We start from the raw sequence: 27,523 nt of genomic DNA on the forward strand, positions 1-27,523 counted from the left end.
TAGCCGCGACACCATACGAGAAGAGGTGGGTAGAAATAACCAATGTGATAGCCACATAGCTAACGATATAGCTCCCATGCTACAGTGGAGCTCACGGGTTTAAACACCTTGTGAAAGTAGCCGACAAGAGGTACACCGTACCATCGCGAAAACATTTTTCGCAAACCGTGCTTCCCAATATATGTACAACACTGAGAGGGAGAAGGTTAAAACTGCCCAATTTATCGTGATATTGAGTTGAGGTCATATCGCCCAGCCCTAGTATAGACTGCAACCTTCAACTGATCTTAACTCATTCACTGCCATTGACGGCTATAAACGTCAAAAATTCATTAGAACTATTTCTTTTAGTTCAACATTTTTTTCCCCACTTTTGTTAACAAGAGTATGAAAACCTAGAATTTTTTATTGTACATTTAGAACAGATATGAAATTTGTAATCAATCGCGCGTTAACTACTGAAGTCATGCGATTAATTACAATTAAAACTTTAATCACCTGATGCCTCGAATTTTAAATATTTTCTTTCCTTTTTTTTTATTCATTCACTGCCGTTGACGGCTATAAACGTCAAAAATTCATTTGAGTTAATTCTATTAGTTTACATTTTTTCCCAAGAGTATGAAAACCTAGAATTTTTTTATTGTACATTTAGAACAGATTTAAAATGTGTGATTAATCGTGAGTTAACTAGTGAAGTCATGCGATTAATTATAATTTTAAAAAATTAATCGCCTCTTGCTCCTAATTTTTAATCATCTTATTTTTTTTAATTTTTTTTTTATGAATTTATGACAGTGAATGAGTTAAAAAGCCAGACAGGTGAAAACGCTGGACACTAATTATAAAGAGAAACTGCATATTAGTATGATTAGCTGCAATTCACAAATGATCCTATAGGTTGACTAATCGAGATTACAATCGGTGACAAGTAGACTGCTGTCACACAAGATCTATTTCAAATGCATACTACAGTACAAACTATCAATTTTCCTCTTTGATGTAATGCCCTTGGAGTCAAATGTACTTTCCCAGTTTTCTCTGCCACACCTTCATGCACCTGGCTGTCGTAACAGTCATCTTGATATCGTCCACGTCTTTAAAACGGGTCCCCTTAATGACTCCCTTGAGCTTGGGAAAGAAAAAAAAATCCACTGATCCAGATCGGGTGAGTAGGAAGCTTGCTCCAAACATGGCATTGTCAGACAGGAACTGTTGGATGCTCAGTGTATTGTGAGCAGGCTCGTTGTCATGGTGAAAAAGGCACTGGCTGTCCTGCCACATTTCGTCTCTTATCGTTCAATGCTTTTTGTGATGTTCTTGTTCACTGTTGTGCATGAAAGCAAAAGTGCGTTGTGTATTGTTCCATCACTACCTGGGGTTATTGCAATGCCTGTCCCGATAGATGACACCACTTTGGCAGGTTCGCGAGCAGACAGACCAAGCCGACCACTCTGACCAATGGCCGTGCTGGGGCCTTGGGCCTTCATCACCGTGTTTTACACACTGACCCCTTCGACACCACTAGAAAAGATGATAAATGCATTATGAGGATGCATTGGGTTGTCAAAGCACCACACACGGCTTTAAAAGTGATTCAGAAGCTTGGAAGCAAATGTCAACTTAAGCTAAAAAAGATCGGTCAAAACATGGTTTAAAAGATGTAAAAAGGGAAGAAGAACATGTTGTGTTACTTATTCACTGTCTTTACCAGCAGTCGAATTAACTCATAATAAAATATGGGAAAATACCAGACAAGATATTCTTCATACGTAATTTCCCATTATAATGTATTTCAATTGATACTGATTCTTTTAAAACAGCAAGATTATGCTGGACATATGCATTAATCAGTCAAAGCATGCTTTACCACATTTCCTTTTAGAATAAACATGCAACATTGAGTGCTACTTTGGGAGTGTTTTGTCTCCTAAACTGAAAAACCAGAGCCCTGTTTTATTTCAACACTTGTCACGGAGGCATTTAGTTTTGAGCTTAAAATGATCAAGCAGACAAGAGGTCAGGTCTGTCTCACTGAGGTTCACAATTACCACCACTCTCTGCTTTGTCGCATGCGATCCATCCAGTCAGTTCTGTTTTGATGTTTTACAGTGCTGTTATCAAATATATAAATACTCGATTAATCTATCGGTTATTCAATTGATTAATCGACTAATTGGATTCATTTTCATTTTGCATTAAACTGTATTACAAAACCATTTTTTCCCTGATTACTGTTTATTAACCAGTGAATGGTGTTTATTTCGTACTTTGTATTTGTATAGTGATTACTATGTTACCAGTTCAGTTATTGTTTTCAAAAGTAAAAACAGATGTTTGCAAATGTCTTATTTTGATTAAACACAGAAGATAATCAGTCTTACTGTCTTACTGTTGATATGCTAAAATCAGAGGATTTGGACCATTTTGAATAAAAAAAAAAATGGCTCGAAACAATTACTTTGATAATCGATTACTTGTGGATTAATTGACCAATTTTGACAGCTCTAATGTTTTACACAATGTCCCACCTTCACTAGAAATGGGGTTTGTACATTGACAGCTTGAGTTGACTGATTTTATAAGAATATTGTATCACCCATGCCATTTCAAATCTCACAAGCGCACTAAAACCAATGTTAAGTCACCATATCAGGCCCACAGGCAGAGCCTTCTGCCGCTGGCATGAACTTGGTTTCACACTTCCTCCCAATGCGGTGACACCAAAGAGCTTTGCAGATATCCTGAAAGAAAGAAAGAAAGAAAGAAAGTTTTGGTTTAATCGCCAAATGTTAGAAGAATGATGACTACCACCCCTAGTTAATAACTTACATGAGCAATGGGGAGGACAACACAATTTGCAACACCTTTATCATCATCATCATCAATCAGCAGGCATCAGATGTGCTAAAAATGATCAAAAGAGCCTTTGCTGCCCGCTTTGAAGACTCCAACAACAACAAGTGGCCAATGTTAGATACACAACACCACCCGATGACAAGTCCCTCAGCTTATCCCCAGCAGACGCGAGGAACCCTGCAAAGGATTAACCCTCACTCAGATGCAGGCCCTGATAATATTCCAGGGCGGGTACAGGAGGACTGTCTACCAGCTGACCGAGGTGCTAACAGACACTTTCAAATGGTAAATGGTACTTCATTTATATAACGCTTTTCCACCTTACAAGATCCTCAAAGCACTTTACATTCAACTACTGATAACACAGCCTTAAGAGCAACTGGGGGTTCAGTATTTTGCTCAAGGATACTTCGGCATGCGATCGAACCTACAACCTCTAGATTGGGAGTCGCCCACCATACCACTGAACACCTCACTCCAACACCAAGACCTCCACAGTGACAGATCTGAAAGACGTTTGGCCAGTAGCCATCACTCTGATGGTCATGAAGTATGTTGAAAAACTGATCAAAAACGACATCAACCTGTAGACCTTAACCATAAAGAAACGCTCCACTGATGCTGCCATCTCATCATCAGTGATCCATGCAGCCCTCGCCCACCTGGAAATCAGGAAGTCCTACATCCTATCAACCCACTCCACACACACCCTGTTCCATCTTCTTCCCTAAGAAGTACCACCTGGAGCAGGACCAGGATGCTGAAGAACAGCTTCTTTCTGTTTTTTTGTTTTTTTTCTTGAGAGCTCAGTATTGTTCATTCGGTAATTTTACCGATTTGACATGTCATCATCATTGCTCTCTTTTAAAAAAAATGTAAAATTTTTTAAATTTTGTATGTGGGTGAGAATGCGTATGTGGGTGCGTGTGAGTGTGTGTGTATTCATTAGTTCACCTAAAACCTATTAAAAAAATCCCATACCGTTCACCTAAACCGAACACTTCCAGCCAGAGTCATGAGGCCGTCAGGAGACCAGAGGAAGGACCAAAGAAAAGAAAGGAAAGTGAAATCCAGCACCGACCAGACACCACCCACCACCCACCGGGCCACCAACCAGAGTCCTTCACCAACCCCAGAAACATCTAAATTCCAACAAATCAGGGAGACCTCAAGAGACCAAAGGAGAGACTGAGGAAAGGAAGGAAGGACAGACGGCTTCTTTCTGGACGATTTTAGGGCCGAATCCAGAACGAATGAACTTGAAGTTTATATCAGCTTTTTATAGACGTCCTTTGCGTCATTCAAACAGTGCGCGGCAATTAGCGCTGGTGTTCTGGAATTACCAGTTTATCAATGACGATCATTTGCATTTTCATCATAGGTCTCATGGAAAACTAAACCTGTACAGCTTTGTGGAACTGTAGCGTAACCCCCCCCCCCCACCACCACCACCAGCTCTTCACTTATCATCGTCCACTAACCTGTAAGTAGTCTGCTAACTGGAAAATGGATGCACAAATACAAATACAACACCGATCTTGATAACAGTTTGGCGGAAGTCTTCACTCGACTAAGGAGTGACATTTGAGTCATTTAATAAGGTTGAAATTCCTTTCATTGTATATGATTTGGCGAGAACAGAACACTGAAGTAAGAGAGTCACTTTCAATGTATTTTCATTTGAACTGACGGTTACAGATACAGAGAGAGAGAAAAAAAAAGAAATAATAATGCGCAATCACAAGAACAATAGGGCACAACTGACAAACTCAATTCACATGATCTAGCGGTTGTGTTTCTCAGCAGTGGTCTTAAAGAGTCGGATGGGAGCACTGTGTGCTTTCCCAGATCACGTTGCCAGAAAAACATAGCCTGCTACTTTTCAGCAATTCCATTCTCTTGCTATCTGAATGACTGCATCCGAGTTTGACAAGGCAGCGCAGATGCTGACAGGCACCTTGGAGTCCATCATAAGGGCTATTTATCCAGCTGTTTTGCTTGTTTAAGACTAGAAAATATATTATTTTTTTAAACAGCAAAGATAGGAAGTGAGCATAGTGGGAGTGACCAAATGTGAATGGCAGTTAAGCTAAGCTATGGTATTCACTCCCTGGCGTTTTAGCAGCACATGTGAATATGCCCTTCCTGGCAATTATGTGATGAATCCCCTTTGGGACTTTGGGTATCGTGTTTTCTACCATATGTGTAAATGTGTCTTGGTCTAACGATAAAATTCCTTGAATCACTGAAGTTAGTTAAGTCCACCATTTTTTAACTTCACACTCTTTGCAAAAAATATAATACATTATCTCACAGGGAAATAGACCAGCCCAGTGGACTAGTGGTAGAGTGTCCGCCCGTTCAATCCCCGGTCATACCAAAGATATTTATTTTTAATTTTTTTATTTTTTTGGAGAGTTCAGTATTGTTCATTCGGTAATTTTACCGATTTGACATGCCATCATCATTGCTCTCCTTTATTTATTTATTTAAAAAAAAAAAATTGTATGTGGGTCATACCAAAAAGATTATAAAAATGGGACCTGTTTACCTCCCTGCTTGGCACTCGGGGTTGGAAGTCGGGGGTTAGATCACCCAAATTATCCCTGAGCATGGCCCCTGCTGCTGCTCATCGCTCCCACAGTGGATGGGTCAAATGCGGACAATAAATTTCATCCCACTTAAATGGGTGTGACGATCAGTGAGAGGCTGATTCTTGTCGTGTTTTGTGACGGACAAACCAAGACTGCAAGTTTTGCTTCGAAGAGACTTTGGGCTCGAGCATCTCAAAGCTACCAGGTGAAAGTGAAATCAGGCACAACTGAAGATAGAATGTTGTAATGTTTAGGTGTTTAGACAAGCATGTTCAGAAGGATGACATGTTTATGCAATGAGGAAGTCCGGAACCTCGTTCCAAACTTTTTCAACATGCTGTACAAATTCTGTATGCTAAACTTCATTTAAGTAGGTTGCTGTGAGATTTAACTCTTTGTAGGGAAAGGGATGGAAATTAAAAATAATAACCACAGAGGGAATATTACTCAAGTGAAAAAATAACATAACACAAACTAATCAGACCCATCTCTCTCATTTCCTGTTTATATCTGGCTCAGTAATAAAAAATAAACATTTTTAAAAATAGTTATGAAAAAAATAAAGAAATATTTTTGTTTCAGAGTTGATTGTAAACAGATACTTTTTCACGACAGTTGTTCATTTTAACTATGCTACTTTACAATGAAGCTCAAACAGCCCATTCACACCCACTCGTTAGGTACACCTGCAAAATAAAAGAAGTCAATTTAGTCAACTTCCAAATACAAATATAATCCCTGACAGACTGTCAAACAGCGACATCAGCAGTAATTTGACAACGGGAGAGGAACAAGGAGCAATTCCCACAGGCAGTATGCCAGTGTGTATTTTGTCAGAGAGCCAAGAGTATTTTATGGACAGCATTGTAAAACTCTTTGGTTTGTGTGTGTGTGTGTGTGCGCAAAAAAGAGAATGCATGTGCATGACAAGTGCAAGCAAGCCTGAGATTCCCAATCAGTTTCACATGTTTTTTCCTCCACCCTTTGTTTTTTTTCTCTCTTTGACCTCATTCTCTAAATCATAGAGTTCCATACTTCCAAATACAGCAGCAAAATGCGTGACCCATCCATCCCTTTTCTATACTGCTTGTCCTCATTAGGGTGACGGTTGAGTGGAAACCTATCACGGCCATGGTCTGGTCTCCAGTCAAACCCAAGGTAGACATACAGTAGACAAACAAGTATTCACAGTGACATTCACACATATGGTCAGTTTAGTATCCAAATGGGATTTACAAGGAGTTCTCAACAGATGAAGCTTGCTCAGATGAGAGGCGTAACGTGGCGTAACTCAAGGAGAACATGAAAACTCCACATAGCACGGCCGGAGCTGAGACTTGAACCCAGAACATCTCAAATGTAGGAATGATGTGCAAATGCTAACCACTCCATCAAGGTGATGCTCAGATTTTATGATGCATAAAAAGACAAAATGTACCTTTTTAAAATCCAAGGTGCAGAGCTTGGCCTTCTCACCAAACTGCCATTTGCACTGTGTGTCTGCATCATACAGCTCGCCTGGCAGCTTCTCAGGGTAACGATACTCCTTCACTCCGCTGGGTTCATCTGATAGGCACAAAGCCTGGGCCGAGCTGGTGAAAAGTAGAGGGTGAAATGGATCAGTGTCAGTTCTGGCGGTATTTTACATTTCAAGATACTATATTATAATTTTTATTTTATGTGAACTACCTAATTTTAGAGTTTAGTGTCTGATCCAGATAAAAAAAAAATATATTATCATAAAATCATCAGCAGCAGGAACATGGAATAAAACAACTTTTATACAAATACAAATTTGTGTGGCAAATTTCGAAGATTTCGATTGTCCTTGTTCCCCACTTTAGATCACACTGCAACTGTTAAGCCCTTTTCACGCTGCACTTAAAAGGGCACAGAGTGCCGTCAATTAACCGAGGGGCACCACTGAATGAAATGTTGCTGGAGCGGTAAGAGGACTTCTGCTATGACGGGAAGGCACCTCAAATTGATTATTTGATTCGGCGGGTTGGCGCTGTGACACCGACCCGTTACTGGACTGAGGCCCCATTACAGCATTTTGTGCACAGTGCGACTGTTTATCACTCTACCAATTTGTGAGGATGGACAACCACCAGATCAACAGATATGGGGGTCTAAACTTGCTTCAAAATCCCAAAATCAGTGATTTGCACTCGTATGACAATAAATGAATAAATTAATTAATAAAAAAAAAAAACTTTATTCAGACAAGTGGGGGATTTCCAGTTTTAAGTGATATCACTGATTCTCATGTGGAAAACTTAAACACAGCAGTCAGGGGAATTCAGTTTAGAAGTAGGGTTCAAAGAGCATGAAAAGACAAAATATTTGAGAAAGGATTATTGCAGTGGCCATATCGCTTTCGCATGAAAAACGAGTGTGTGTGTGTGTGTGTGTGTGGGGGGGGGGGGGGGGGTGCATTTCTACTGTGTTTTGCTATCCTTCATTGTTCACATAACAACATTTCTGAAAAAGACACCACAGATATATATATATATATATATATATATATATATATATGTGTGTGTGTGTGTGTATATATATATATATATATATATATATATATATATATATATATATATACACACACATTATTTATGCTCTTGTATTCAATGTCAATAGATTGTACATTGTGTTTCTAAGTGTCCAGTGAGTGTATATGTCAACAGGTGAGTTGAGATAAGAATGCATGCAACTTTTATGAATGACTGGGTTTCTGATGGGCTGAAAAGCTGTTTTCATGCCAACAAAAACATTTGTAAGTTTCCTTTACGTAGACTCTGTCTATCATGTAAGCTGCCTGTCATTTGAATGCATGACTAACTATTGGCACAGATTTCTTTCGGTCATAGGTGACTGAGGGTAATAAGGGTCTTAGACAGTGGAGGCTGACTTGTACAAAGCTTCTTTGATCTGACATTAGTAGAGCCATTCAAGAGGCTGCGTTAATACAAAATATCAAGGCAAAAGAAGCATGCAGTGCAAGAACGCTTGAAAATGGCATGGATTGCTGCATAAATTGATCATAAAATGTCTAATCTTTATCTAAGCCGGACACACAAAAAAATCTTACAACAACTAGATGTCACCCCGTTTTTACTGACGACAACATGTAAATGTAAAAGTATGTGGAAAACGTATGTGAACCTTTGAGTTGAGCCTTCTTTAAGAGCGATAACTTCAACCAAACGTTCTCTATGGTTGCTGGTTACACCAACAGAATAGGAAGAATTTTCTCCCTCTTTCTAAAAAGCAATATTCTTAAGATGCTTGTTGTAAATTGTTCCCTTGAGGTTATTCTCAATCAGGTTGAGGTCAGGACTCTGACTTGCCCACTCTGGTAAGGCATATTTTTCTGTTGTTAATTTACCTCTGCCCTATATGGGTTGTTGTCCTGTTGGCTATGGTTCACATCTTGTGCTTCTTGAGAATAGAAAAATTAAAACTAGTGTGTGTGTTTTTTTTTATATAGTGGGGGCACCTCTTACCAACAATCTTGTCACATAGGTTGGACACTAGGTTGACTGACTCCTGACTCTGATTAGCTTTTTAGCTAGCTAGTCATTAGCCAATGGGTTCACATACGTTTTCCGCTATGCATTGTGAAAGTTTACATGGTTTGTCCATTAAAAACATGAAAACATGAATTGCTTGTGGTATTAATTTAAACAGATTGTTGTTGCCATTTGTTGTGACACAGATAGAGAGCAGATCAAATAGTATGAATAGCTATAGTATTATTATTATTCTAATTTTTTAATGAATTTATGGCAGTGAATGCTTGCAGGTGTTGTGTCTATGTGTATGAAATGTGCTATAGAAATCAAATTGTCTTGCCTTGCCTTCAGTTAGCACATTGATAAATTTAGTGTAGGAACACTAGCTCTGCCGCTATCTAGTTACAAACACATTTTCTCTCTCTCTCTCTCTCTCTCTCTCTCTCTCTCTCTCTCTCTCTCTCTCTCTCTCTCTCTCTCTCTCTCTCGAACTGGCACAGAAAGACACATTGACACAGGCGCACGCACATGCGATGAATACTTGCTTGCTTGGCTGAGCAGGCTGCATGCGTGAAAAAGTTACTGCACAAACATACACTACACACGCAACTATAGCCTTTGTGGACATCCACTCTCATGCTAAGCATCAATTTAGTTAGCCATATTTTTTAAGCTTCACGCATTATATGAGAAGCATTTTTTTTTATTAATCATTGTTTTAGCAAATTAAAGTGATGTGCTCTTTTTACCCTTATCCTTGACAAATAGTCTCAAGTGAACATTGTAATTTAATCATTTTCAAGCCCTTGTAGCTGATATGCTCATATTATATGACTTCCATGCACTATTATTTACACTAAAAATATATATATAGCATAGCAGTAATCGTAACATGTTTTTCTTACTTGAGAAAGTGGCTGAGGTACTGACGGCTGCATGCAGACCACGAGAAGATACCGTTGTGACCCGCTAATGTGGGAGACATGATGTTTCCTTCAGACTTCTTACAAATGTTTCCTTCACCATCATGGACCATTCCAAAACTGAAGAATTCAAACAAAGCATATTTGTATAACAGAAGAAAACAATCATATTTGTCATCATGGCAGGGGTTGGAAATCCTTACTTATGTCCAGATTCATGGGCAATGGTGAATGCCAATCCTAGACCTGTGTCCTCATTAATGGTGCAGCTCCGGTACTTGCTGCACATTCCACTTATTGGGGCAAAACCTGCAATAAAAGTGTGATGGTTCGGTTTCATATTACAACTCAAAATTGCAGTTTGCGCATGAATGCTGAAATAGGCTGCCATATAATCAAAAAAGAAAGGAAATAATAGAATTATTGCAGAATAATTGACCAGACCTTGACTGTGTTTTTTCTCATAATATGAAGGACAATATTGTGGTCAAATTTGTCATTACCGCAAACAAGCTGTTTTGTTAAACATACTCACTCAAGACTCAATGTGTGTGTGTGGCTGTGTGTACCTCATATAAAAATTTTAATACAGCAAAGAATGTTCTGTGGTCTAAGTAAAAACAACAATAACCGTAATGAATGTAAAACTATTGATTGATGAACTAATATTTTTTATTATTCAAAGGTCTGGCCTTAATTATGTTTCTAACGTTCTTAGTTTGGATTATTGTTTTTTCTGTTGTGTATTTTTATTTTCATTGAATTACAAAACAGTCAATATTTTCAACATCTGTTTTTGTGTGTCACACTGTGTGACAGAGGGCAGGGACATCTTCCCAGATAGAGAGAAATATAATGGATGAAAGCTTGTGGCTTAAGACGATGAGGAGAATGACATCATCGTTGTGACATGAAAACAACTTGCCCTGATACATTTTCAATTTACATTTGGTCTTCTTTTGCATTTGTAAAGAATTCTCCCAAAAAGTCTGGATCATTATTTTGAACTCACAGTTTAAATGCATAGTTTTAAGGAGTACAATGACAGTGTCAAAGATGTACCCAGAGTGTCACATGGTTCATTCTTCCATGAGCAGATGTCAAGTCCTGTAAGTAGAATGGCGTGGTCATGGCGTTGACCCTCTAGGCCTCCAAGAGTGGACTGCCACTGGCAGAAACTGTTCAGTGTATGGTCTGCATGGTGACTGATCACCAACCCATCCTGGGACAGATGGATAATCATGAGCGGGATGGCCATTACAGTTCATAAAGATATGAAGAGAAATATTTTGAATAGTAGAAGTTATGACTGAATCAAAATACTTATATCAGACTCCATTATGTAGACCCACATGCAGCATCTTCAGAGATACGATGATTATAGAAGTCTTTCTGTCCAGTTTAGCTTGACAAGGTTTCAGTCAAGTTTTGTTACTAAAATATTGGACAGTGGACCCGCAACTATTTGTGGTGGATAGGGATTTGGCTGGCACGCAAGTAGCAAAAATCAGCGTATAGTTGGAAATCCAAAGGAAATGTTTATTTATTTATTTATTTAAAAAAAAAGGAGATAAATGAAAAACAAAAAGAAAATATAATTTTTTTTTCATATATTGATATATATATATATATATATATATATATATATATATATGTATATATATATATATATATATATTTATTTATTTTTTTGATCCACGAAAATACAATGATTATCCGGGGATCCACTGTACTGAATATCTCTTAGTACTAGGTAGTGCACTTCTATGACACTATATACTACAGCCATACCAATACAAAAACAAATCGTAAACGAATAACAGATACAGACAGCGTTAATGAGAACTTTGCACTACACTGGCAAACAATTCAATTATTTATTTATTTTTTGTATCCCAAAAGATATTTTTAATGGTTTCTGGGTAATTTTGGGCTGATGAGCCCAAAAATGAATCTTTGAATTAGCTCTAGTTGTTGAGATATCAATATTTTTGACAATTAATTGATTGAATTAATGTGCTTTGACAGTTTACGAAATGCACTTTGATTGCTGTAGTGTTTGTACTTTAACATCACCTGTTTTTGCATTTGTTTACGACTAATATTTTTCAGTTTTCCGAATTTTTGCTTGAATTTCACTTGAGACATAATTTGCTTATGAAAGGCTCTCTACGGTAACGATTAGCAACTTTCACAATCTTAAAAATTAAAGAATACTATATAGCATGCTTGAAATAACTCATCAAAGTTGTAGCGCAAAGAGAATACCAATGTCATAACCTTGGTATTAATAATACTTTTTAAAAACAAAAATATGTAATATCTCAAAAACTAAGCCAATTCAGAAAAAACAATGTCATTATCGGATTCAGCGATATTAAAATACACCTAAAAAACAGTGAAAGTTTCTAAGCAGCAAAATGTATGTGACCAGTGTGATCTTTGTTTTTTGTTTTTAAATCTAATTACATTCATAATTAGGAACCTAATGTTTTGGGCAGTATGTGTATATAGTAAGGTTTCTGTTGCATTTGCATTCTTTGAAGACACAGTGTGTAGTCCATAGCGCGATCTGGTGGTCAAAAAATAGCATTATAAGCACGCAGGATGGTGGCTCAGAGAGACCAAATTTTGCAAGCCTACTAGCAATTCTTATTTTGCATGAGCAAACGAGCATCTCAGCGAGCGACGGCGACTTGGCAGCCGTTGTGAAGCCCGGCGAGCGACGCCGAAAGACCGAGCAGGCCGGAATTAGCCAGAGCAGCTAACAAGAGTGGCTAGCGGGAGTTAATCGGAGCCATACGCTGGAGTGGCTAACAAGAGCGGCTAGCGGGAAGAGCTAGTAAAGCTTGCGAGCAGAAAGTGACAAGCGGATCACGGGAGTTAGTGACGACCATCTGCAGGCCCCAGCTGTGCAAGGTAAGCGTTCGCCGACCCATTGGGCCCGACACTCGATGCAAGCACCTCCAGGGCTAACTACATTTGCGAAGTTGTCCTTTGGGCATCCGTAGCAGGAAGATGCGAAACATGGCAGCTCTAGTAAGGTTAGACTACAGCCATGTAATATGATTAGTGATTACTAGATCTACGATTATATAAAAAGAATGTTTACACGATACAACATATTTTTTTGCATACTATTGATATAAACAGTCGGTTTTTAAAATGATAAATTATTAGTTCACCATTAGATAGCGCTAGGGATCACTGAATGTCCCTTTAAATACCAGAGCATAATAAAGAAGACATCACTTAAACATGAATGGAAACCAAAATCTGATTACTTGAAACAAACAAACAAAAACAACTTTTAAACGTGACTGGAGAGAAGGTGAAACCAACACATATTCTATGTGATATACATTACATACACATGGGTCTTTATGTTATCTGAAAGTAAAAATTTTTCCTCAACATATTCTCACCTGCTCTTCATCAAGTAGCACAAGTCCCACTATAACGATATTGATGCTCCCTCCTATGGTACCATCTTTGAAGAGGCTTGACACCTACACACGACACAGGATACTGTAAGCAGAGACTTTGGCACCTCCTTATCAATTGTAAGCATAGCTTAAACATTCATTAAATCAAAAAGAAACCGAAAGACAGATAGATCATAGATGTCAATTAGTAAATAGACTATAGGCAGTAGCCTGTTCAGGTGTTTCTAATGATATGACCTTAATGTTAAAGCTTGAACGGTCTCTTGATGTTGGGCCCTCACTCACCCTTGCCATTTAATCAGGTTAAGTAAATACTGTAGGTACATGTCACTCTGCGTTTATGTAATCTTGAACCTCACATTCCTTCCTTATGTTCCTGATGTTTTTTTTTTTTTTTTCCTGCACTGACACATGTCTTGACTCAGAGCTGTGTTTTGTTACCAAATTAAAGCGAAAACTCTGAGGTCAAAGAGACAATCAAAACCACTTACTTAAAGTTGAGCCATTGTCAAATTCCAGAACCACTACAGTGAATCGCTTTGTTTTCATTTTCACGTAATAGTTGAAGCGTATTATGAGACTAATTACATGTATGTAAATGCATGCAAAGATGATTACAAAAACATGTTTACGTGAAATCATATTTTGACTTGCTCCACAGCCAAAAGTACGGGATATTATGGACAATATTCTATATGTACGTCTAACAAATGGAGGTTGAGTATGTAGCTGTACACTCTTTGCTTTTTTTAGAAACCCATGGGAGCTGGTGTGGTCAGGGTCTGTTATTTTTTTTTATTTTATTTTTTTTACTTCGTACTACATTTCAATTGACAAGGATTGACTTGACCGTGTTTGGACATGGGAACCATGTGTTCAAAATAGATAGATTGCCTTTGGATTTGCCCGTCGGCCAATAAGAAACGGAATGAGCGTGACGCAGTAACACAGCGCTGTGTAGCCATGAGCTCACCCCAATATCAGTGTCATGTTTTCAGATGGGTTCTATCTGATAAGTCAGAATGGCATTCACTTAACCACAAATTAAAGACAGCAAAAGAGAAAGTGTCACCTTGCCCCAAGCAGTCAAGCAAACAAGCAAGTGTGAGACTTTTTCTTTATTTTATGTATGTATTGTATACCATTTTTGATATTGCAGCTCTAGTTCTATTATGGGTCATATTAGCAATGTGGATATGTGCATATCAATTTTACTATTGAGTCAGTGTGTGACACAACGGTATAACAAAGTCTCGTCTCACCATATTGAGCACAGTAAGAACATAAGTAGTAATGTTCTCGTGGCCATGGTTGTCCATCATCTTTCTGTCTACTACCACCAGTGTCTCAACATTGAGCTTTTGATTGTTTTGGTTCTTGACGATAATTGCCCTCTTTTTCCTGGGAATGAACTTGTACTCATCTGGAAGCGGGGAGGGGCGCTCTGTTGGAGGTTTTGGCATGTCTGGGCAGAAGAAATGTTGAGATAAGACAAAAATATATATATTAGGAAATTAAAGCAATTGGAACTTCATTGTTAACAAAAAGCAACTGCAAAAGAAGTTGTCAAAGGAATGCTATAGCTTGCTAGCTATACGAATGCCTTCAGTCTCATATGTTACAAAATTCAGTACACCTACACAGTTGAATGGGTTACGAGATTTTGGGATGATTCACATCATGAGTACAATTGCATCAACTATTACAGTATCCTCAAACCGTAGCATTTTTTACATTCGGCCCTAAAATCTCTTCCCTGATTCCAATTATTGTAATTATCAATGAACACTTTCTGGCTTAAATGTTTGCTTTTGTAGATGGTAGGCAGGTAATCCGCCAATGTGGATTTGTGGCTAAAACACAGCGCAGGTGTTCACTGAAGTCATCCTCAGGGAATGAAAACACGCAGTGTGTTTTCACTATAGGGACAGACAGCTGGAGCTCTGCAGGAAATGGTGGTGGTACTAGTTCAGACCTCTATGACACGGCTAATGTTTAATAGGGTTAGGGTCAGGGTTCTTGAAGTCATTAGTCAAACCTAAACATGCATCATGGTGTAAAGTGAATATACCGTTTATGTGTATGTGTTCCACAGGTCATGTCAACCAAAGTCTAAATGTAGTCCATAATGTAGTTATCATCACATGCAAGCTTGGTGATCATTTTCCCATGAATTACCTCGAGCATAGTAAGATAACACACTCACTTTTTTGAAGAAGAATGTGTCATTGATCAATGTATGTTTTCTTAAGAACGCTTCACAGGTACTTACATAGACACATTTAAACGTCATGGCTGATTGATCTGTGAGGCTTCCTTCAACTCATGAACATTACCAAACTCTTCTCTCTTTCTACCCTGACGCAGAGAAACTGGTTGACGCCTTCATCACCTCCAGGCTAGACTATTGCAACTCGCTTCTTTTGGGGGTCTCAAGCAGGATCCTGCAAAAACTCCAGCACATACAAATTGCGCCACCAGGATCCTGACAAGGAATTGTAAATACGACCATATCACAGCAATTCTCGAGACTCTTTATTGGCTACATATTCACCACTGAATCCACTACAAACTGTCATCTTAGTCAGCAGTGTCTCCATGAAATGCACCCTTATACGTCAGTGAGCTTCTCAGCCCACAAACCTCCACAAGAAGCCTTCAGTCCTCATCACTCCCTCCACCAGCCCATGACTAAGCTCCACCATGGGAGAGAGGATCTTCCAGTCCGTGGCTCTGCGACTCTGGAACGCACTCCCTGAGTCCCTGAAGGCACTTCACAGTATGGAGACCTTTGAATATTTAGCAATTTGGTGATGAATAGTAGACTATATTTTAGACTCAGTAAAACCAGGTCTAACTTGTGGCACAGGCAGTGTAAGGTGATTTTGGTGGAATTGATCAAGGCATAGGCAGGCAGATTCGGTGCTCCGCAGACGTGTGTGTTGGATGCCATTGTATTCCTTCATAAATATAACAACAGTGTGGGATAATCTGTCTGAATCATTGTAGAACTATAAATCAATTAATTTAATGAATTATGATTACGAGTCAGCTTTCCATCCAATTGTTTTAAAATTTTTAACTGAATTTATTGAAAATACGCAAAACGGACATGCGACTTATGCCCGTTTCCATCTCTTTTGCAAATATTGAGAGAGGACTCCGCCGCTGTAGCTGGCGGCGTATACCATTGAGGTGTGACCCACCATTACTTTAAAAGACGAAGAAGAAGAATGATGTCGTATGAGTTTGCTTTTGTAATTCTTGATAAACCGTAGCGTTTCTTTGCTGTTCTACATTTAAATTGAATTAATATTTGCTTCTTTAATTAATTCCAAAAAGATTCCTGTTTTGTCATCCACCCAAACATACCTATACTTTTTCGTCCGCTGATTTGTGACTACAGACGTACGTGACGTAATATCTGGTCAAAACGTGCCACGTGTATCCGGTCTTATCAGCATTTATTCGCAAAAAATTTCCATAGCCAAAATTCGCATTTTCTTTTTTTCGATACGCTTCAAAATCCACCCCCTCCAAGCGTAAATTTTGGGTCTTTTTTCAAATTTCTAGTGTTTCCATTCAAATAAAAACTACTACTGTCATCTTTAAAATATTTTAATAGGAGCCCCCTGACCGCACACATGGCCGCACAATTGAGACTGGCCGACTACATCATCCACAAGGGGAGATCTTGTAGTTTATGGGGAGATCAAACGCACTAATCTTATGCATGGACCCATCGAGTCAATTTCTTCTTCCGCAAGAAAAGAAAGGACTGTTTGTGCTCCGACCATCAGGAGCCACATCAGTTGGTCAGTAGTTGGCCGCAATCCATCTCACAATGGCACAAAAAATTCCGTAATCTATCTGCGCTAGTGAAGCAAAATACTAAGACCAAAAACGTATGCGAACAATTTGACTTTGCTTTGCGCTCATCACAAAATGGCCTTGAATCTTCTTGTGGTTTGTCTCCGGGTGGGCCAGCATCTTCCCACATTCCTAAACTGTGCATGTCAGAACAATTGAAGCCTTAAAATTGTTCATAGATGTGAAGAATGTGCGCATAAATGGTTATATTTTCTATGTTTGCTGTGATTGATTGGCGACCAGGCAAAGGTGTACCCCGCGTCTCAACCAATGACAGCTGGAACAGGCACTAACTCACCCTTGAATCTAATGAGAAGTGGCACAGAAAATGGCTGGGTGGAAGTTTAGGAACTTGTGAATCTCTTTTCACGGCCATTGTTCCATCTCTTAAGGGGCCTTTTTGTGTTTCTACATGTTGGCATCAATAACTGCACACTTTTTTCACTATTGTGTTACACAAAAGAATGAGAAGTTTCCCTTACATACATTTCTTCCGTCTTCCGCAGAAGTGTTGCCTCTGCTTCTCCTTGTAGTCATCGTATTGTCGAAGGTTGCCGTGATAATTTCCTCTTCTGTGATGCTCCTTCTGATCATCACGTCTGTTACTGTTGCTTGGATGATCATTTTGCTGCCATCCCTGGTTTTGTTCATCAGTCTTTGGTTTGGTTTGCCTTCTAGTGGCGTAACTCTTGTGTGAAACTGAATCTGGTGATCTTTTCTGAAACACCCGCGGGAGGTGACCTCTCTCCATGTCCCTCTTGTAGAGGATGTGCGGCTGGTGATGGGAAGGTGCTGTGAAGTTGTCGCTCTGAGCAAAGTGGCGGGACACCGGCCTCAAGAAGTAGTCTGCATCGTGAGTGCGGATCAAACCTGACTGGAGACAAGATGCAAAGTACAGTTATCCTATGAGTGTTGAATTTAATCACAACCACAATGATTAACATATTGTCATCAAAATGTTAGAGTCAACTGGACATTTATAGTATATTTGCAGTATCACAACATAGACATTAGATAAAAGTTTTACCTCAATGCAAGTTTGGTTTGTAAAGCTTTTTTTCCAAGCTTAAATGTGTATATGGAAAAAATTTAAAGTGACAGGCAAAATCATTTTCAAGTGATATTGTGTGGCGGCCGGGGCTCAGGGTGTAGAAACGGTCGTTCAGTACCCAGAAGGTCGGCTGTTCGATCCCCGCTCTCCCCAAGTCATGTGTTGTTGTGTCCTTGGGCAAGGCACTTCATACACGTTGCCTCCAGTGCTACTCACACTGGTGTATGGAAGGTGTGATTTGGTGGTGGTTGGAGGGGCCGTAGGTGCACACTGGCAGCCACACTTCCCTTAGCCTGCCCCAGGGCAGCTGTGGTTACTTAAGTAGCTTACCGCCACTACAGTTTGAATGTGTGAGCACATGAATAATGCAACCACTGTGAAGCGTCTTTGAGTGTCCAAACAAGCGCTATGTATGTAAATCTATTGCATTATTATTATCCATCCATCCATTTTCTTAACCGCTTGTCCTCACAAGGGTCGCGGGGAGCTTGGAGCCTATCTCAACTGGCTTCGGACAGTAGGCGAGGTACACCCTGAACTGGTTGCCAGCCAATCGCAGGGCACACAGAGACGAACAACCATCCACACTCAGAATCACACCTTTGGACAGTGTGGATTGTTCAATTAACCTGCCATACATGTCTTTGGAATGTGGGATGAAACAGGAGTACCCGGAGAAAACCCACGCGAGCACGGGGAGAACATGCAAACTCCACCCAGGAAGGCCAAAGCCTGGACTCAATCTCACGTCCTCTGCGCTGGGAGGCAGACGTGCTAACCAGTCAGCCACTGTGCCGCTCATTTTTTTAAAATTATTATTATTATTATTATTATTATTACTATTATTATTATTATTATTATTATTGTTATTCTTATTATTATTATTATTATTATTATTATTATCCAACATGTCCATCGAGAGATGGAAAGTAGCGTAAAGGATTGGAGTTATACTCCACACGGACATACCAAGCTTCGCCTTCTCCTCTAGCCTTTTTTTCTGTCTCAGTCGCCAATTAGTCAAGATTCAACTTGGCACACCTCAATTACTGGCTGTGTTTTTTCATGTTCAACATCTGTTTGCTGCTCAAGGTTAGACCTTATCTCACAACCTATAAAAGGCTGTCAGAAGAAAATTATGTGAGGATGGTTGGTTCATCATATCCCCGCACTATAGCTTGAGTTAAGGGACTTGCCTACTTCGGATAAACTCTAATGCACAGTTTAAAGTCAAAATAATGAACACAAGTGTTTTATTGTGTTTAATTTTGTAGTGCATTAAGATGAATTGCAATTGGTACGAAGAAGTGAAAGTCTTTCATCAAACATAAAGGTACGGAAGAGGATTGGGGTCAGTGAAGAGACTTTATTCTCTGAATTCTGACTTTAAAGTGAGAATTCTGACTTTAAAGTGAATTTTGATCCCAGAATTCTGACTTCAATCTTAGAAGTCTGACTGAATTCTGAGTTTGTGATGTAGAGCTATGAATTGTGGGGGGAGTGTTGTGTGGTGTTGGGAGAAAGATAGCGCTACGTCACAAAGTCAGAATTCGGAGATTAAAGTCAGAATTCGGAGAAAATTCTGACTTTAATCTCAGAATTATAACTTTAAAGTCAGAATTATCACTTAAAAGTCAGAATTCTGAGAATAAAGTGAGAATCCTGCCAACCCTTCTTTGTTCCTCTTCTCTAGCCCTAATCCTATATAAACTTAGTTGCAAATGCCTTTTATCACTGCATCTGTGAGTGAAGAGTTGATTCCTTCTTAAAACAGTAGCAGCAGGAGGTTGTTAGCTGACCTACAATGTATACTATGTATAGTTTATATGTACATGTTGCAGGTCAGCAGAAACTTTAGAATGCATAGTATGCATGTTACTATGTGTGGATACGACAAGTGTTTGTAGGTGTCACCCACCAGTTATGCCAGCGCATAGCTACTGTATATTTGGACATTGACTCTTCTCATTAAATGAGTACTTACCATAGCCAGACTCTCACCGTCTGGCTATGGCTGTGTAAAAATAATGATCTAATAATACAGACCAGCACAGTTGTGTGTGGTGTTCCTGCTGACAGCTTACAACACATGATATTACCATCGACATACTTGTTGGGGATTGTTGCGCATTCAGCATAAAACAGCAATACACAACAAAAAAAGGACAATCAACAATGAACATTTCAAATTAAACTCTGCTTTTGGTACCATGATCTGGGAGATAAGCGGCTTGTTTCCAGGTGTTTTCATCTCAGATAATAATAATAATAATTTGTTAGTGCACAGTAAGCTGTGTTTCTCAGACAAATATATTTACGAACATGTTTAAATCTGTTACCATGCTTATAGAGCCAATTACTTATCTTTTAGGCCTTAAAAAATTACCAAACACGTGGATGGTGTTCTGACTGTATTTTGGGTTTGGTCATTGTGTCATATATGACTATTTTTGGGTTGGGTCATGAGCTCATTGCGTTATGATGTTGATGTTGTCATTTGCTCATGCAGTTACTATGTCCCTTATGATGATAATGTATAATGATTAGCACATATTATCCAATATAAATAAAGACAACTTGACTTGATTCTGGGTTTGTCTAGTCTTATGCAGTTACTGTGTCCCTCATGATGATAATTTCATAATATTGACAGTTTCTATGCAGTTGTTTCTATGTCTCTTTTGATTATATGTATGACGGTGATGTATTACGTAACCAGTCTTAATTTGTCTTTTTTTTCCCAGTTACTATGTCCCTTATGATGACAATGTGGCCAGTTGCTTATGAGCCCATTTTAGTCACTCTTAATTTGTCTAGTCACTCTTATTTTATCACGCATTCTATCATGCTTATTAAGCTGCTTTCAATTTTTTGAGGTTTCTCAGTCAAGGATTCACCGTCAAGTGTTTTCTTTGAGGCCATCTGAATCCAGCCCCTGTTTCACACCTCCCGTGTCTTGTCTAACTCCACACCTACGTGACAATCGGTGTGTCAGTTTAGCCAATTTATGTTTTATATTTAATGACTTTTCTGACCAATCTAGTGACTATTTTTCCAAAAAGCCACTAGCAACAAACCTAACATTTTTTGACTGCACACACTCTTAATTTATGCCAGAACAATGAATCAAAGAAATCTGCAGATTTGTTTTGGGCTTGTAAAAAACATGTCCATTAAACAAAAACTAGTGCCCTATAACAGCTTTTTACACCAAGAGCCACCACAAAATAAATAAATAAATAAACAAAGTTTCAGTTTCTCAACAATAAATATCTTGTCCTTGTAGTGTATTCATTTATAGGTTGAAACTGATATGCAAATCATTATATTCTGTTTTTATTTACATTTTACACAAAATCCCAACTTTACTGGAATTGGTGTTTGCAACTACATCCACTACTACCACATCCCTATGTTAAGAGATTGGGTCATCCATTGAGTTGCCTAAATAGCGAAGTCATCAGATTACACACTGTACTCCACGAGGTGCAAATAGCAGTCATAAAAATCCCCAGAAACACTACTTGGGACAGCGCAAACAGCTGGCCTCTATGGAGTCAGACACATTCAGACAAGCAGCAACAGGAAAGGGTGGGAGGGTTCCTGAAAACGGAACTATGAAGGGGAAGAGTTCAGTGCATTAAAAGGTGCACCTGACCATGTGTGGAGTCCCCTTTCTTCAATTTGTTAGTACATGGTACAAATTGTTACCAAATAATGAGTACAATTTAGGTGAAAAATGCAGGAAATGGTACTTCATTTATAGAGTATTTTTCTACTCATGACGAAGCATTAGGAACAACTGGGGGTTCAGTATCTTGCACAAGGATACTTCTACATGGTCACAAAGGCATGGGATTGAACCCACAGCCTCTGAGTTGAGAGACAACCACTCTACCATTGAGCTGCGCCACCCCCAAGTAAACTAATGCTAATTAAACAAAGTTATGTAGACCATTTATTTTATTAGTGCTTTGATAATAAGGCTCAGTGAAGCCAGAGGATTCATGCCGATGTCATTGCAAACTATACCTCTGTCATGCATTGACTCACTATAGAAAACACATTAGAACACATTTTCCAACTGACTTACAAGTCATCCTTTAAGAACACTTGATTGATGTTCCTTGTTTTGAAAAGTGACTGTAGCAACCGGTCCCAACTTTTCAAAGCTGCATCACATCTATGGAGCGTCACTCATTCTAAATATTCTTGGAAATCCCAGCGGTTGGATGAATGCGTACCATTCTGTCATTACTACCAGTACAAGCCCTAAAGCAAAAAACATGCCTTTTACAAGAGGAAAGCACAAGCACCTCCGAGTGATTAGTGGATGATGTTAAGCCTCTTCCTCTTGGCACAAAATAGTGTTGTGCCATAGAAGTCAGAGGGAAATAAAACGTATTTCAGTATCTTTTAAATATGTTTTGTGGAAGAAAAAAAAACCCCCACAAAGGATATTTTTCACAAATACTGCTATTTTTGATTAGCACAACCTAGTAAGACACGTACCATCTTGTTATCTTACATGAGTCTTAACAGATGAGGGGAAAATGGCAGCTGTATTGAGAAATTCATTTGAAAAATGATGATCTTAGGATCAAAGCCAATTTGTTGGCCGTTGTGATCTCAAACACTCCGCCGCTTACAGCTTTAATTGCGTAGAGTTATTCTCCGGTCATGCATACTGTACATTCTGCCATATTCCAGTATTGGTTCCACAGTTGGGGCTGCCTGATTCATTCTCTGTCGAAATACATTATTGTCAAACAATACCCTAGACTCTCATCATTAAATAACACCAAAGACCAAAGTGATTTATAAAGAAGAACCGCAAAAAGGCATGAACTTTTCAAAGCCTAACGTCAGCAGTTCAGAGTGAAATGAAGGTTACCATGTGTGGAACACTTGCTCACGTGATATTCAGGACAAGATGCACAATATGGGAAGATTACCGGTATACATTGTAACCTACAACAGTGGTATAAAAGTTTTCTTTTTTTTTGGTCTTGTCTAATGCCTCTCATGTTTGAAGTTTTTTGGGGGGGAGAAATAACCCCCCGTAAAAGCAAGATTCACGTAGGCAAGCACATAAAATAATTATTTTATAGACTCATTGGCAGGTGACCATTTGATCTGCTTAGCTCTTTTATTTCATCATTCACTTTTAACTATGGGAATTTTTATGGTTGAACACTTCGCTCGAAGCTGAGCAAAACTCTATGTTCTTTCAGGGCACAAGACACCCTTTAAAAGTTGTCTCCACACTTCAAAATGTCTCCTGAGGATAACAACGACCAATAGCCCGTCCCGTTTTCCCATAAGTTTGGAATTTCTAACAAGACCATTTTTCATTTTAATCAAATGGATGCAAAAACACCCAAAATCAATTTTCAGAATTTTCCAGCCATTTTTTGTCCATGTGCCGCCAAGTTTGAGATTTTAGAAAATTGTGAAATTTCAATTAAATTTATATTAAAAACAGTCATTTGGATGAATTGAATTCAATTCAATAAATTGAAAATACCACCATACAAAACAATATGTGTTGGCGTTTCCAAACACTAATTAAATTCTTTATTTATTGCAGACACCAATAGGGTCCATAGAAATCAAAGAAAAAAGGGACTTTTTTTTTTTTAAATCAATCAGGTCATTGTGTTAATTAAGAGTTTCTCTAGCCAATGCTTCCTCAAAGCAGATGCATTAATGAAGCCTAGACAGTTGTATTTCATTTTCCTATAGACTTTCAAAACATTTTTACATTTACCGCCAATTTTCCTTGTCCTTCTTCCTTGAATTTTCCAAGAATAGCATACATTTCACTCGTCATAGTAATATTATTTATTATTAGAACCCTTGGATGGCTCAAACGTAGGTTACCGTGCCTTATCATCGCCTCTCAAGACCTGTGTACATAATGTTCTAATTATGTAAAATTCTGAATATCGATTAAAATGATCTCATTCTCGTTATACATTCCAAAATTTTGCAAAAAGGGGACAGCTAATGACCCATCATGTCTGTTTTGCCATCTTTCTGTTTTCTCAACCGCGCGACCCTTGTGAGGAATAAGCGGTTCAGAAAATGGATGGATGGATGTTTTCTCAAGTGACCTTCTTTCCCCATCAGCAAGTTTGTGTAAACAATACCCAGGCAGACAATCACCAATCTGTGAATTAATATTTTCAAGTTCACTTCAACCCAGTTATCTCCATTTATGCTGTATTATGGTAAATATGTTTAGAACTGGCTGCACATGTAAAATGGTATACAAAATGGATGTAAGAACTGCATACATATCACTACAAAATGTGAAGAAACATAAAAGAAATGATGACATTGTCGCTTTTTTGATTATTAAGTACTAACAAGAGTCAGCCCTACCGCATTTACGCAGTGCCTGCCTTTTGACAGGATTGTTTACTATGTTCCGTAATGCTGCCACACACAAAGAAGCATCCCTGGGGTGCTGTTCTCTGTGGTTTAAGAGAGAAATTTGCAGACAAACAATCCGAACTACCAAACACCAGTATGGAATCGATTGCAATTTAATGAAAACAAATCAATATTAAGCAACAAAACGTCCTGTTCTGACTTAGTCACACAGCTTTGATATAATTGTGATGACACGTCTTCTGCTTTGTACTTGAACTTGAACTTGGGGGGGGAACAACAATGTGGAATTGATCTGCCTACTGTGAGTGTCAGCTCAACGCTGAGCAGATTACATGTGTATTATTGTAGTCCTTTGTTCTCCTGAATGCTAAGAGGACTAGCATAGTGGTCTGTGGTCTTATGGTGGAGTTGCTTCACTTAAACTCAATTATTGTCATCCTTTCTTTATTTTCATGCAGGGGTATAGAAGTTAGGATTTGTCAATCAATGTTGCAATAAGCCCACCAATGCAATGAGCATTTCTGCACCCATACTGTAGATATTCAATATAAGATAAGATCCGCTGATTGTCACACCCACCTAAGTGGGGCAAAATTCATTCTCCGCATTTGACCCATCCCCTGAGGGAGCGGTGAGCAGCAGCAGCCGCTCTGCTCGGGAATCATATGGTGATCTAACCTCCCAATTTCAACCCTTATTGCTGAGTGTTAAGCAGAGCAGCACTGGGTCCCATTTTAATAGACTTTGGTATGACCCGGCCGGGAATTGAACCCATGACCTCCCAGTCTCAGGGCGGACACTGTATCACTAGGCCACTGAGCTGGTCTATTCCGCTTGAGGCCCTGGATGTTTTTTTTTTTTTTGCTTCCTTCTAGTAATTGCATCTGACCTAATCCCATTTAAGGCTTTCCATCAGATCAGTATCTGAATCGTAATTTGGTGTTATATCTTAAAAACCTCAAACAGTGTATGTTTTAATTCGTGTCTGCATTGGAATCCAGCACTTTTATAAATAATGATCATTCCCCTTCTTTTTTATCTCATTTCTCATCAGTTTAACGTTAAGTTTAACACAATGTTTACACTATCAGTGGTCCCTGGAGGGGACAAATTGAACGAATATGGCTTTTAGGCTCAGTTATGAATCACTTACTACATCAGTTTAAATCAGGGGTGTCAAACTCATTTCCGTCATAGGCCACATCGTAATTATGTTTGCCTCGGAGGGCTGTTACATGACTGTGAAAACATAAATGTATGATCGCCTGTACACAGCAAATATATATATATATATATATATATATATATATATATATATATATATATATACAGTGTGTCCATAAAGTCTCTTTACCATTTAAAAAAAATATTAAAAATGCAATTGATTAGATATTTTATTCAAATTTGTTCTATTGTATTCAGTGTTTATTAAAGTTTTTCATCACCCTCAAGAGAAGGCGCAATGTGTCTCATGGTTTATTGAAACAAAATCGGATAGGCAGACTCAGCGAAACTACAGAACTAAGTATGGAAGAAATGATTGATGTGCTTCGTGCAACTAATGGTGCCCATGTAGAAGTGTATTAAAAGAGGTAAAAAAAAAAAACCTTTAATAAACGCTAAATACAATAGAACAAATCTGAATAAAATATCTAATCAATTGCATTTTTAATAAATTTTTGAAATGGTAAAGAGACTTTATGGACACCCTGTATATATATATATATATATATATATATATATATATATATATATATATATATATATATATATATATATATATTTAGTTAAAGTTTTACTAAATGTATTTTAAGATTTAAAAGGGAGTAAAAAAATACTTGCAATACATCAACATTATGACAAATGTCTATGATGATATAACATTACAGAAGATATTTTGCAATGTCAATATTTTAGCAAGAAACATGAAGTTGACATTTACAACATTATTTTCCTCCACGGGCCACATAAAATGATACATGCACACACAGGTGGGATTTATCAACTACTACCTTCTCATTCAAACCCTTCCGTAATCTGACTCCAGGCATGCTCAGACTCACCATCCCCATGCATGTGGACAGCGCCACTGACGAGTTGACCTTTAGCCTCAGTGACCCTTGGTAAAAGCAGAGGTGGTCCTGCTGGTAAGCCCTCAGGCTCTTGGTGCCATTGTTTCCCAAGACCTGGATGGTGAAGCCAGGTGCAATCAGGGTCTCGGAAGCCTCCTGCAGCTCCATGTGGAAGTCCTGCCCCAAGCCGCTCACCCGGAAGTAAGTCGTTTCGCTGCTGCCATTAGCGTTTGAAGAGGATGCATCTGGAGACGGCGATCTTCGTCGTCTGCGTTGATGGTGGGCAATCTCGTGGGAGATGTACACACCTTTGTGGTTGACCTCGTACGGAGCTACAATCTCATATTCTGGTCAGGATGAGAGAGTGAGATATTGATGTTTGAGTCAATGAAATGGCAATGAGAATATGTGAACAGTAGTCTAAACAACTGAAGCCAAGATAAAAAAACAAAAACAATTATAAAACATTTTATTTTCCAATAAATAGTCAGAGCTCTTAATGTGTGGGTACGTCATGACAGGTACGGTGGTCATGTGATATGCGACGAATATGATATAGGCTACCATATAGTGCGCGACTATATAGTATAGTATAAATTCATGAAAATTATTCCGAGCGGTTTAGGGGAAGAAAAGGTGGGTTTTGTGTGAGCTATATTTTTAAAAAGTATTGTATTTATTTTTTAAGAAAGGAGCTTATCTTTTTATTTTACGTACCTCACTTTCTGAGCATTCAAATTATTTGCACTCACTGGTAGTGCTCTGCCCTCACAAACCGGAGACCTCGTCGTAGT

At 38.6% G+C, this 27,523-nt stretch overlaps 1 protein-coding gene across 4 annotated transcripts in view; it reads right to left on the reverse strand.

The window, feature by feature from the left end:
- Window positions 1-27,523, reverse strand: part of adamts16 (ADAM metallopeptidase with thrombospondin type 1 motif, 16) — a 47,785-nt gene that overhangs the window by 16,904 nt on the left and 3,358 nt on the right. The window contains exons 3-13 of one of the 4 annotated variants that reach the window (XM_077576721.1): window positions 26,925-27,076; window positions 26,721-26,843; window positions 17,694-18,081; window positions 14,600-14,802; window positions 13,317-13,400; window positions 10,954-11,113; window positions 10,095-10,200; window positions 9,874-10,011; window positions 6,892-7,045; window positions 2,649-2,744; window positions 1,376-1,524 (exon numbers count right to left, since the gene is read on the reverse strand). In XM_077576721.1, the coding sequence (XP_077432847.1) occupies window positions 1,376-1,524; window positions 2,649-2,744; window positions 6,892-7,045; window positions 9,874-10,011; window positions 10,095-10,200; window positions 10,954-11,113; window positions 13,317-13,400; window positions 14,600-14,802; window positions 17,694-18,081; window positions 26,721-26,843; window positions 26,925-27,076 (1,753 nt within the window). Of the gene's footprint in view, window positions 1-1,375; window positions 1,525-2,648; window positions 2,745-6,891; window positions 7,046-9,873; window positions 10,012-10,094; window positions 10,201-10,953; window positions 11,114-13,316; window positions 13,401-14,599; window positions 14,803-17,689; window positions 18,082-24,645; window positions 24,794-26,720; window positions 27,077-27,523 lie in introns of those variants that run through there. The other 3 variants (XM_077576720.1, XM_077576722.1, XM_077576723.1) reach the window with 3 other exon arrangements.

This window comes from Vanacampus margaritifer, chromosome 9 (assembly GCF_051991255.1).
Source record: "Vanacampus margaritifer isolate UIUO_Vmar chromosome 9, RoL_Vmar_1.0, whole genome shotgun sequence".
Lineage (NCBI taxonomy): Eukaryota > Metazoa > Chordata > Actinopteri > Syngnathiformes > Syngnathidae > Vanacampus > Vanacampus margaritifer.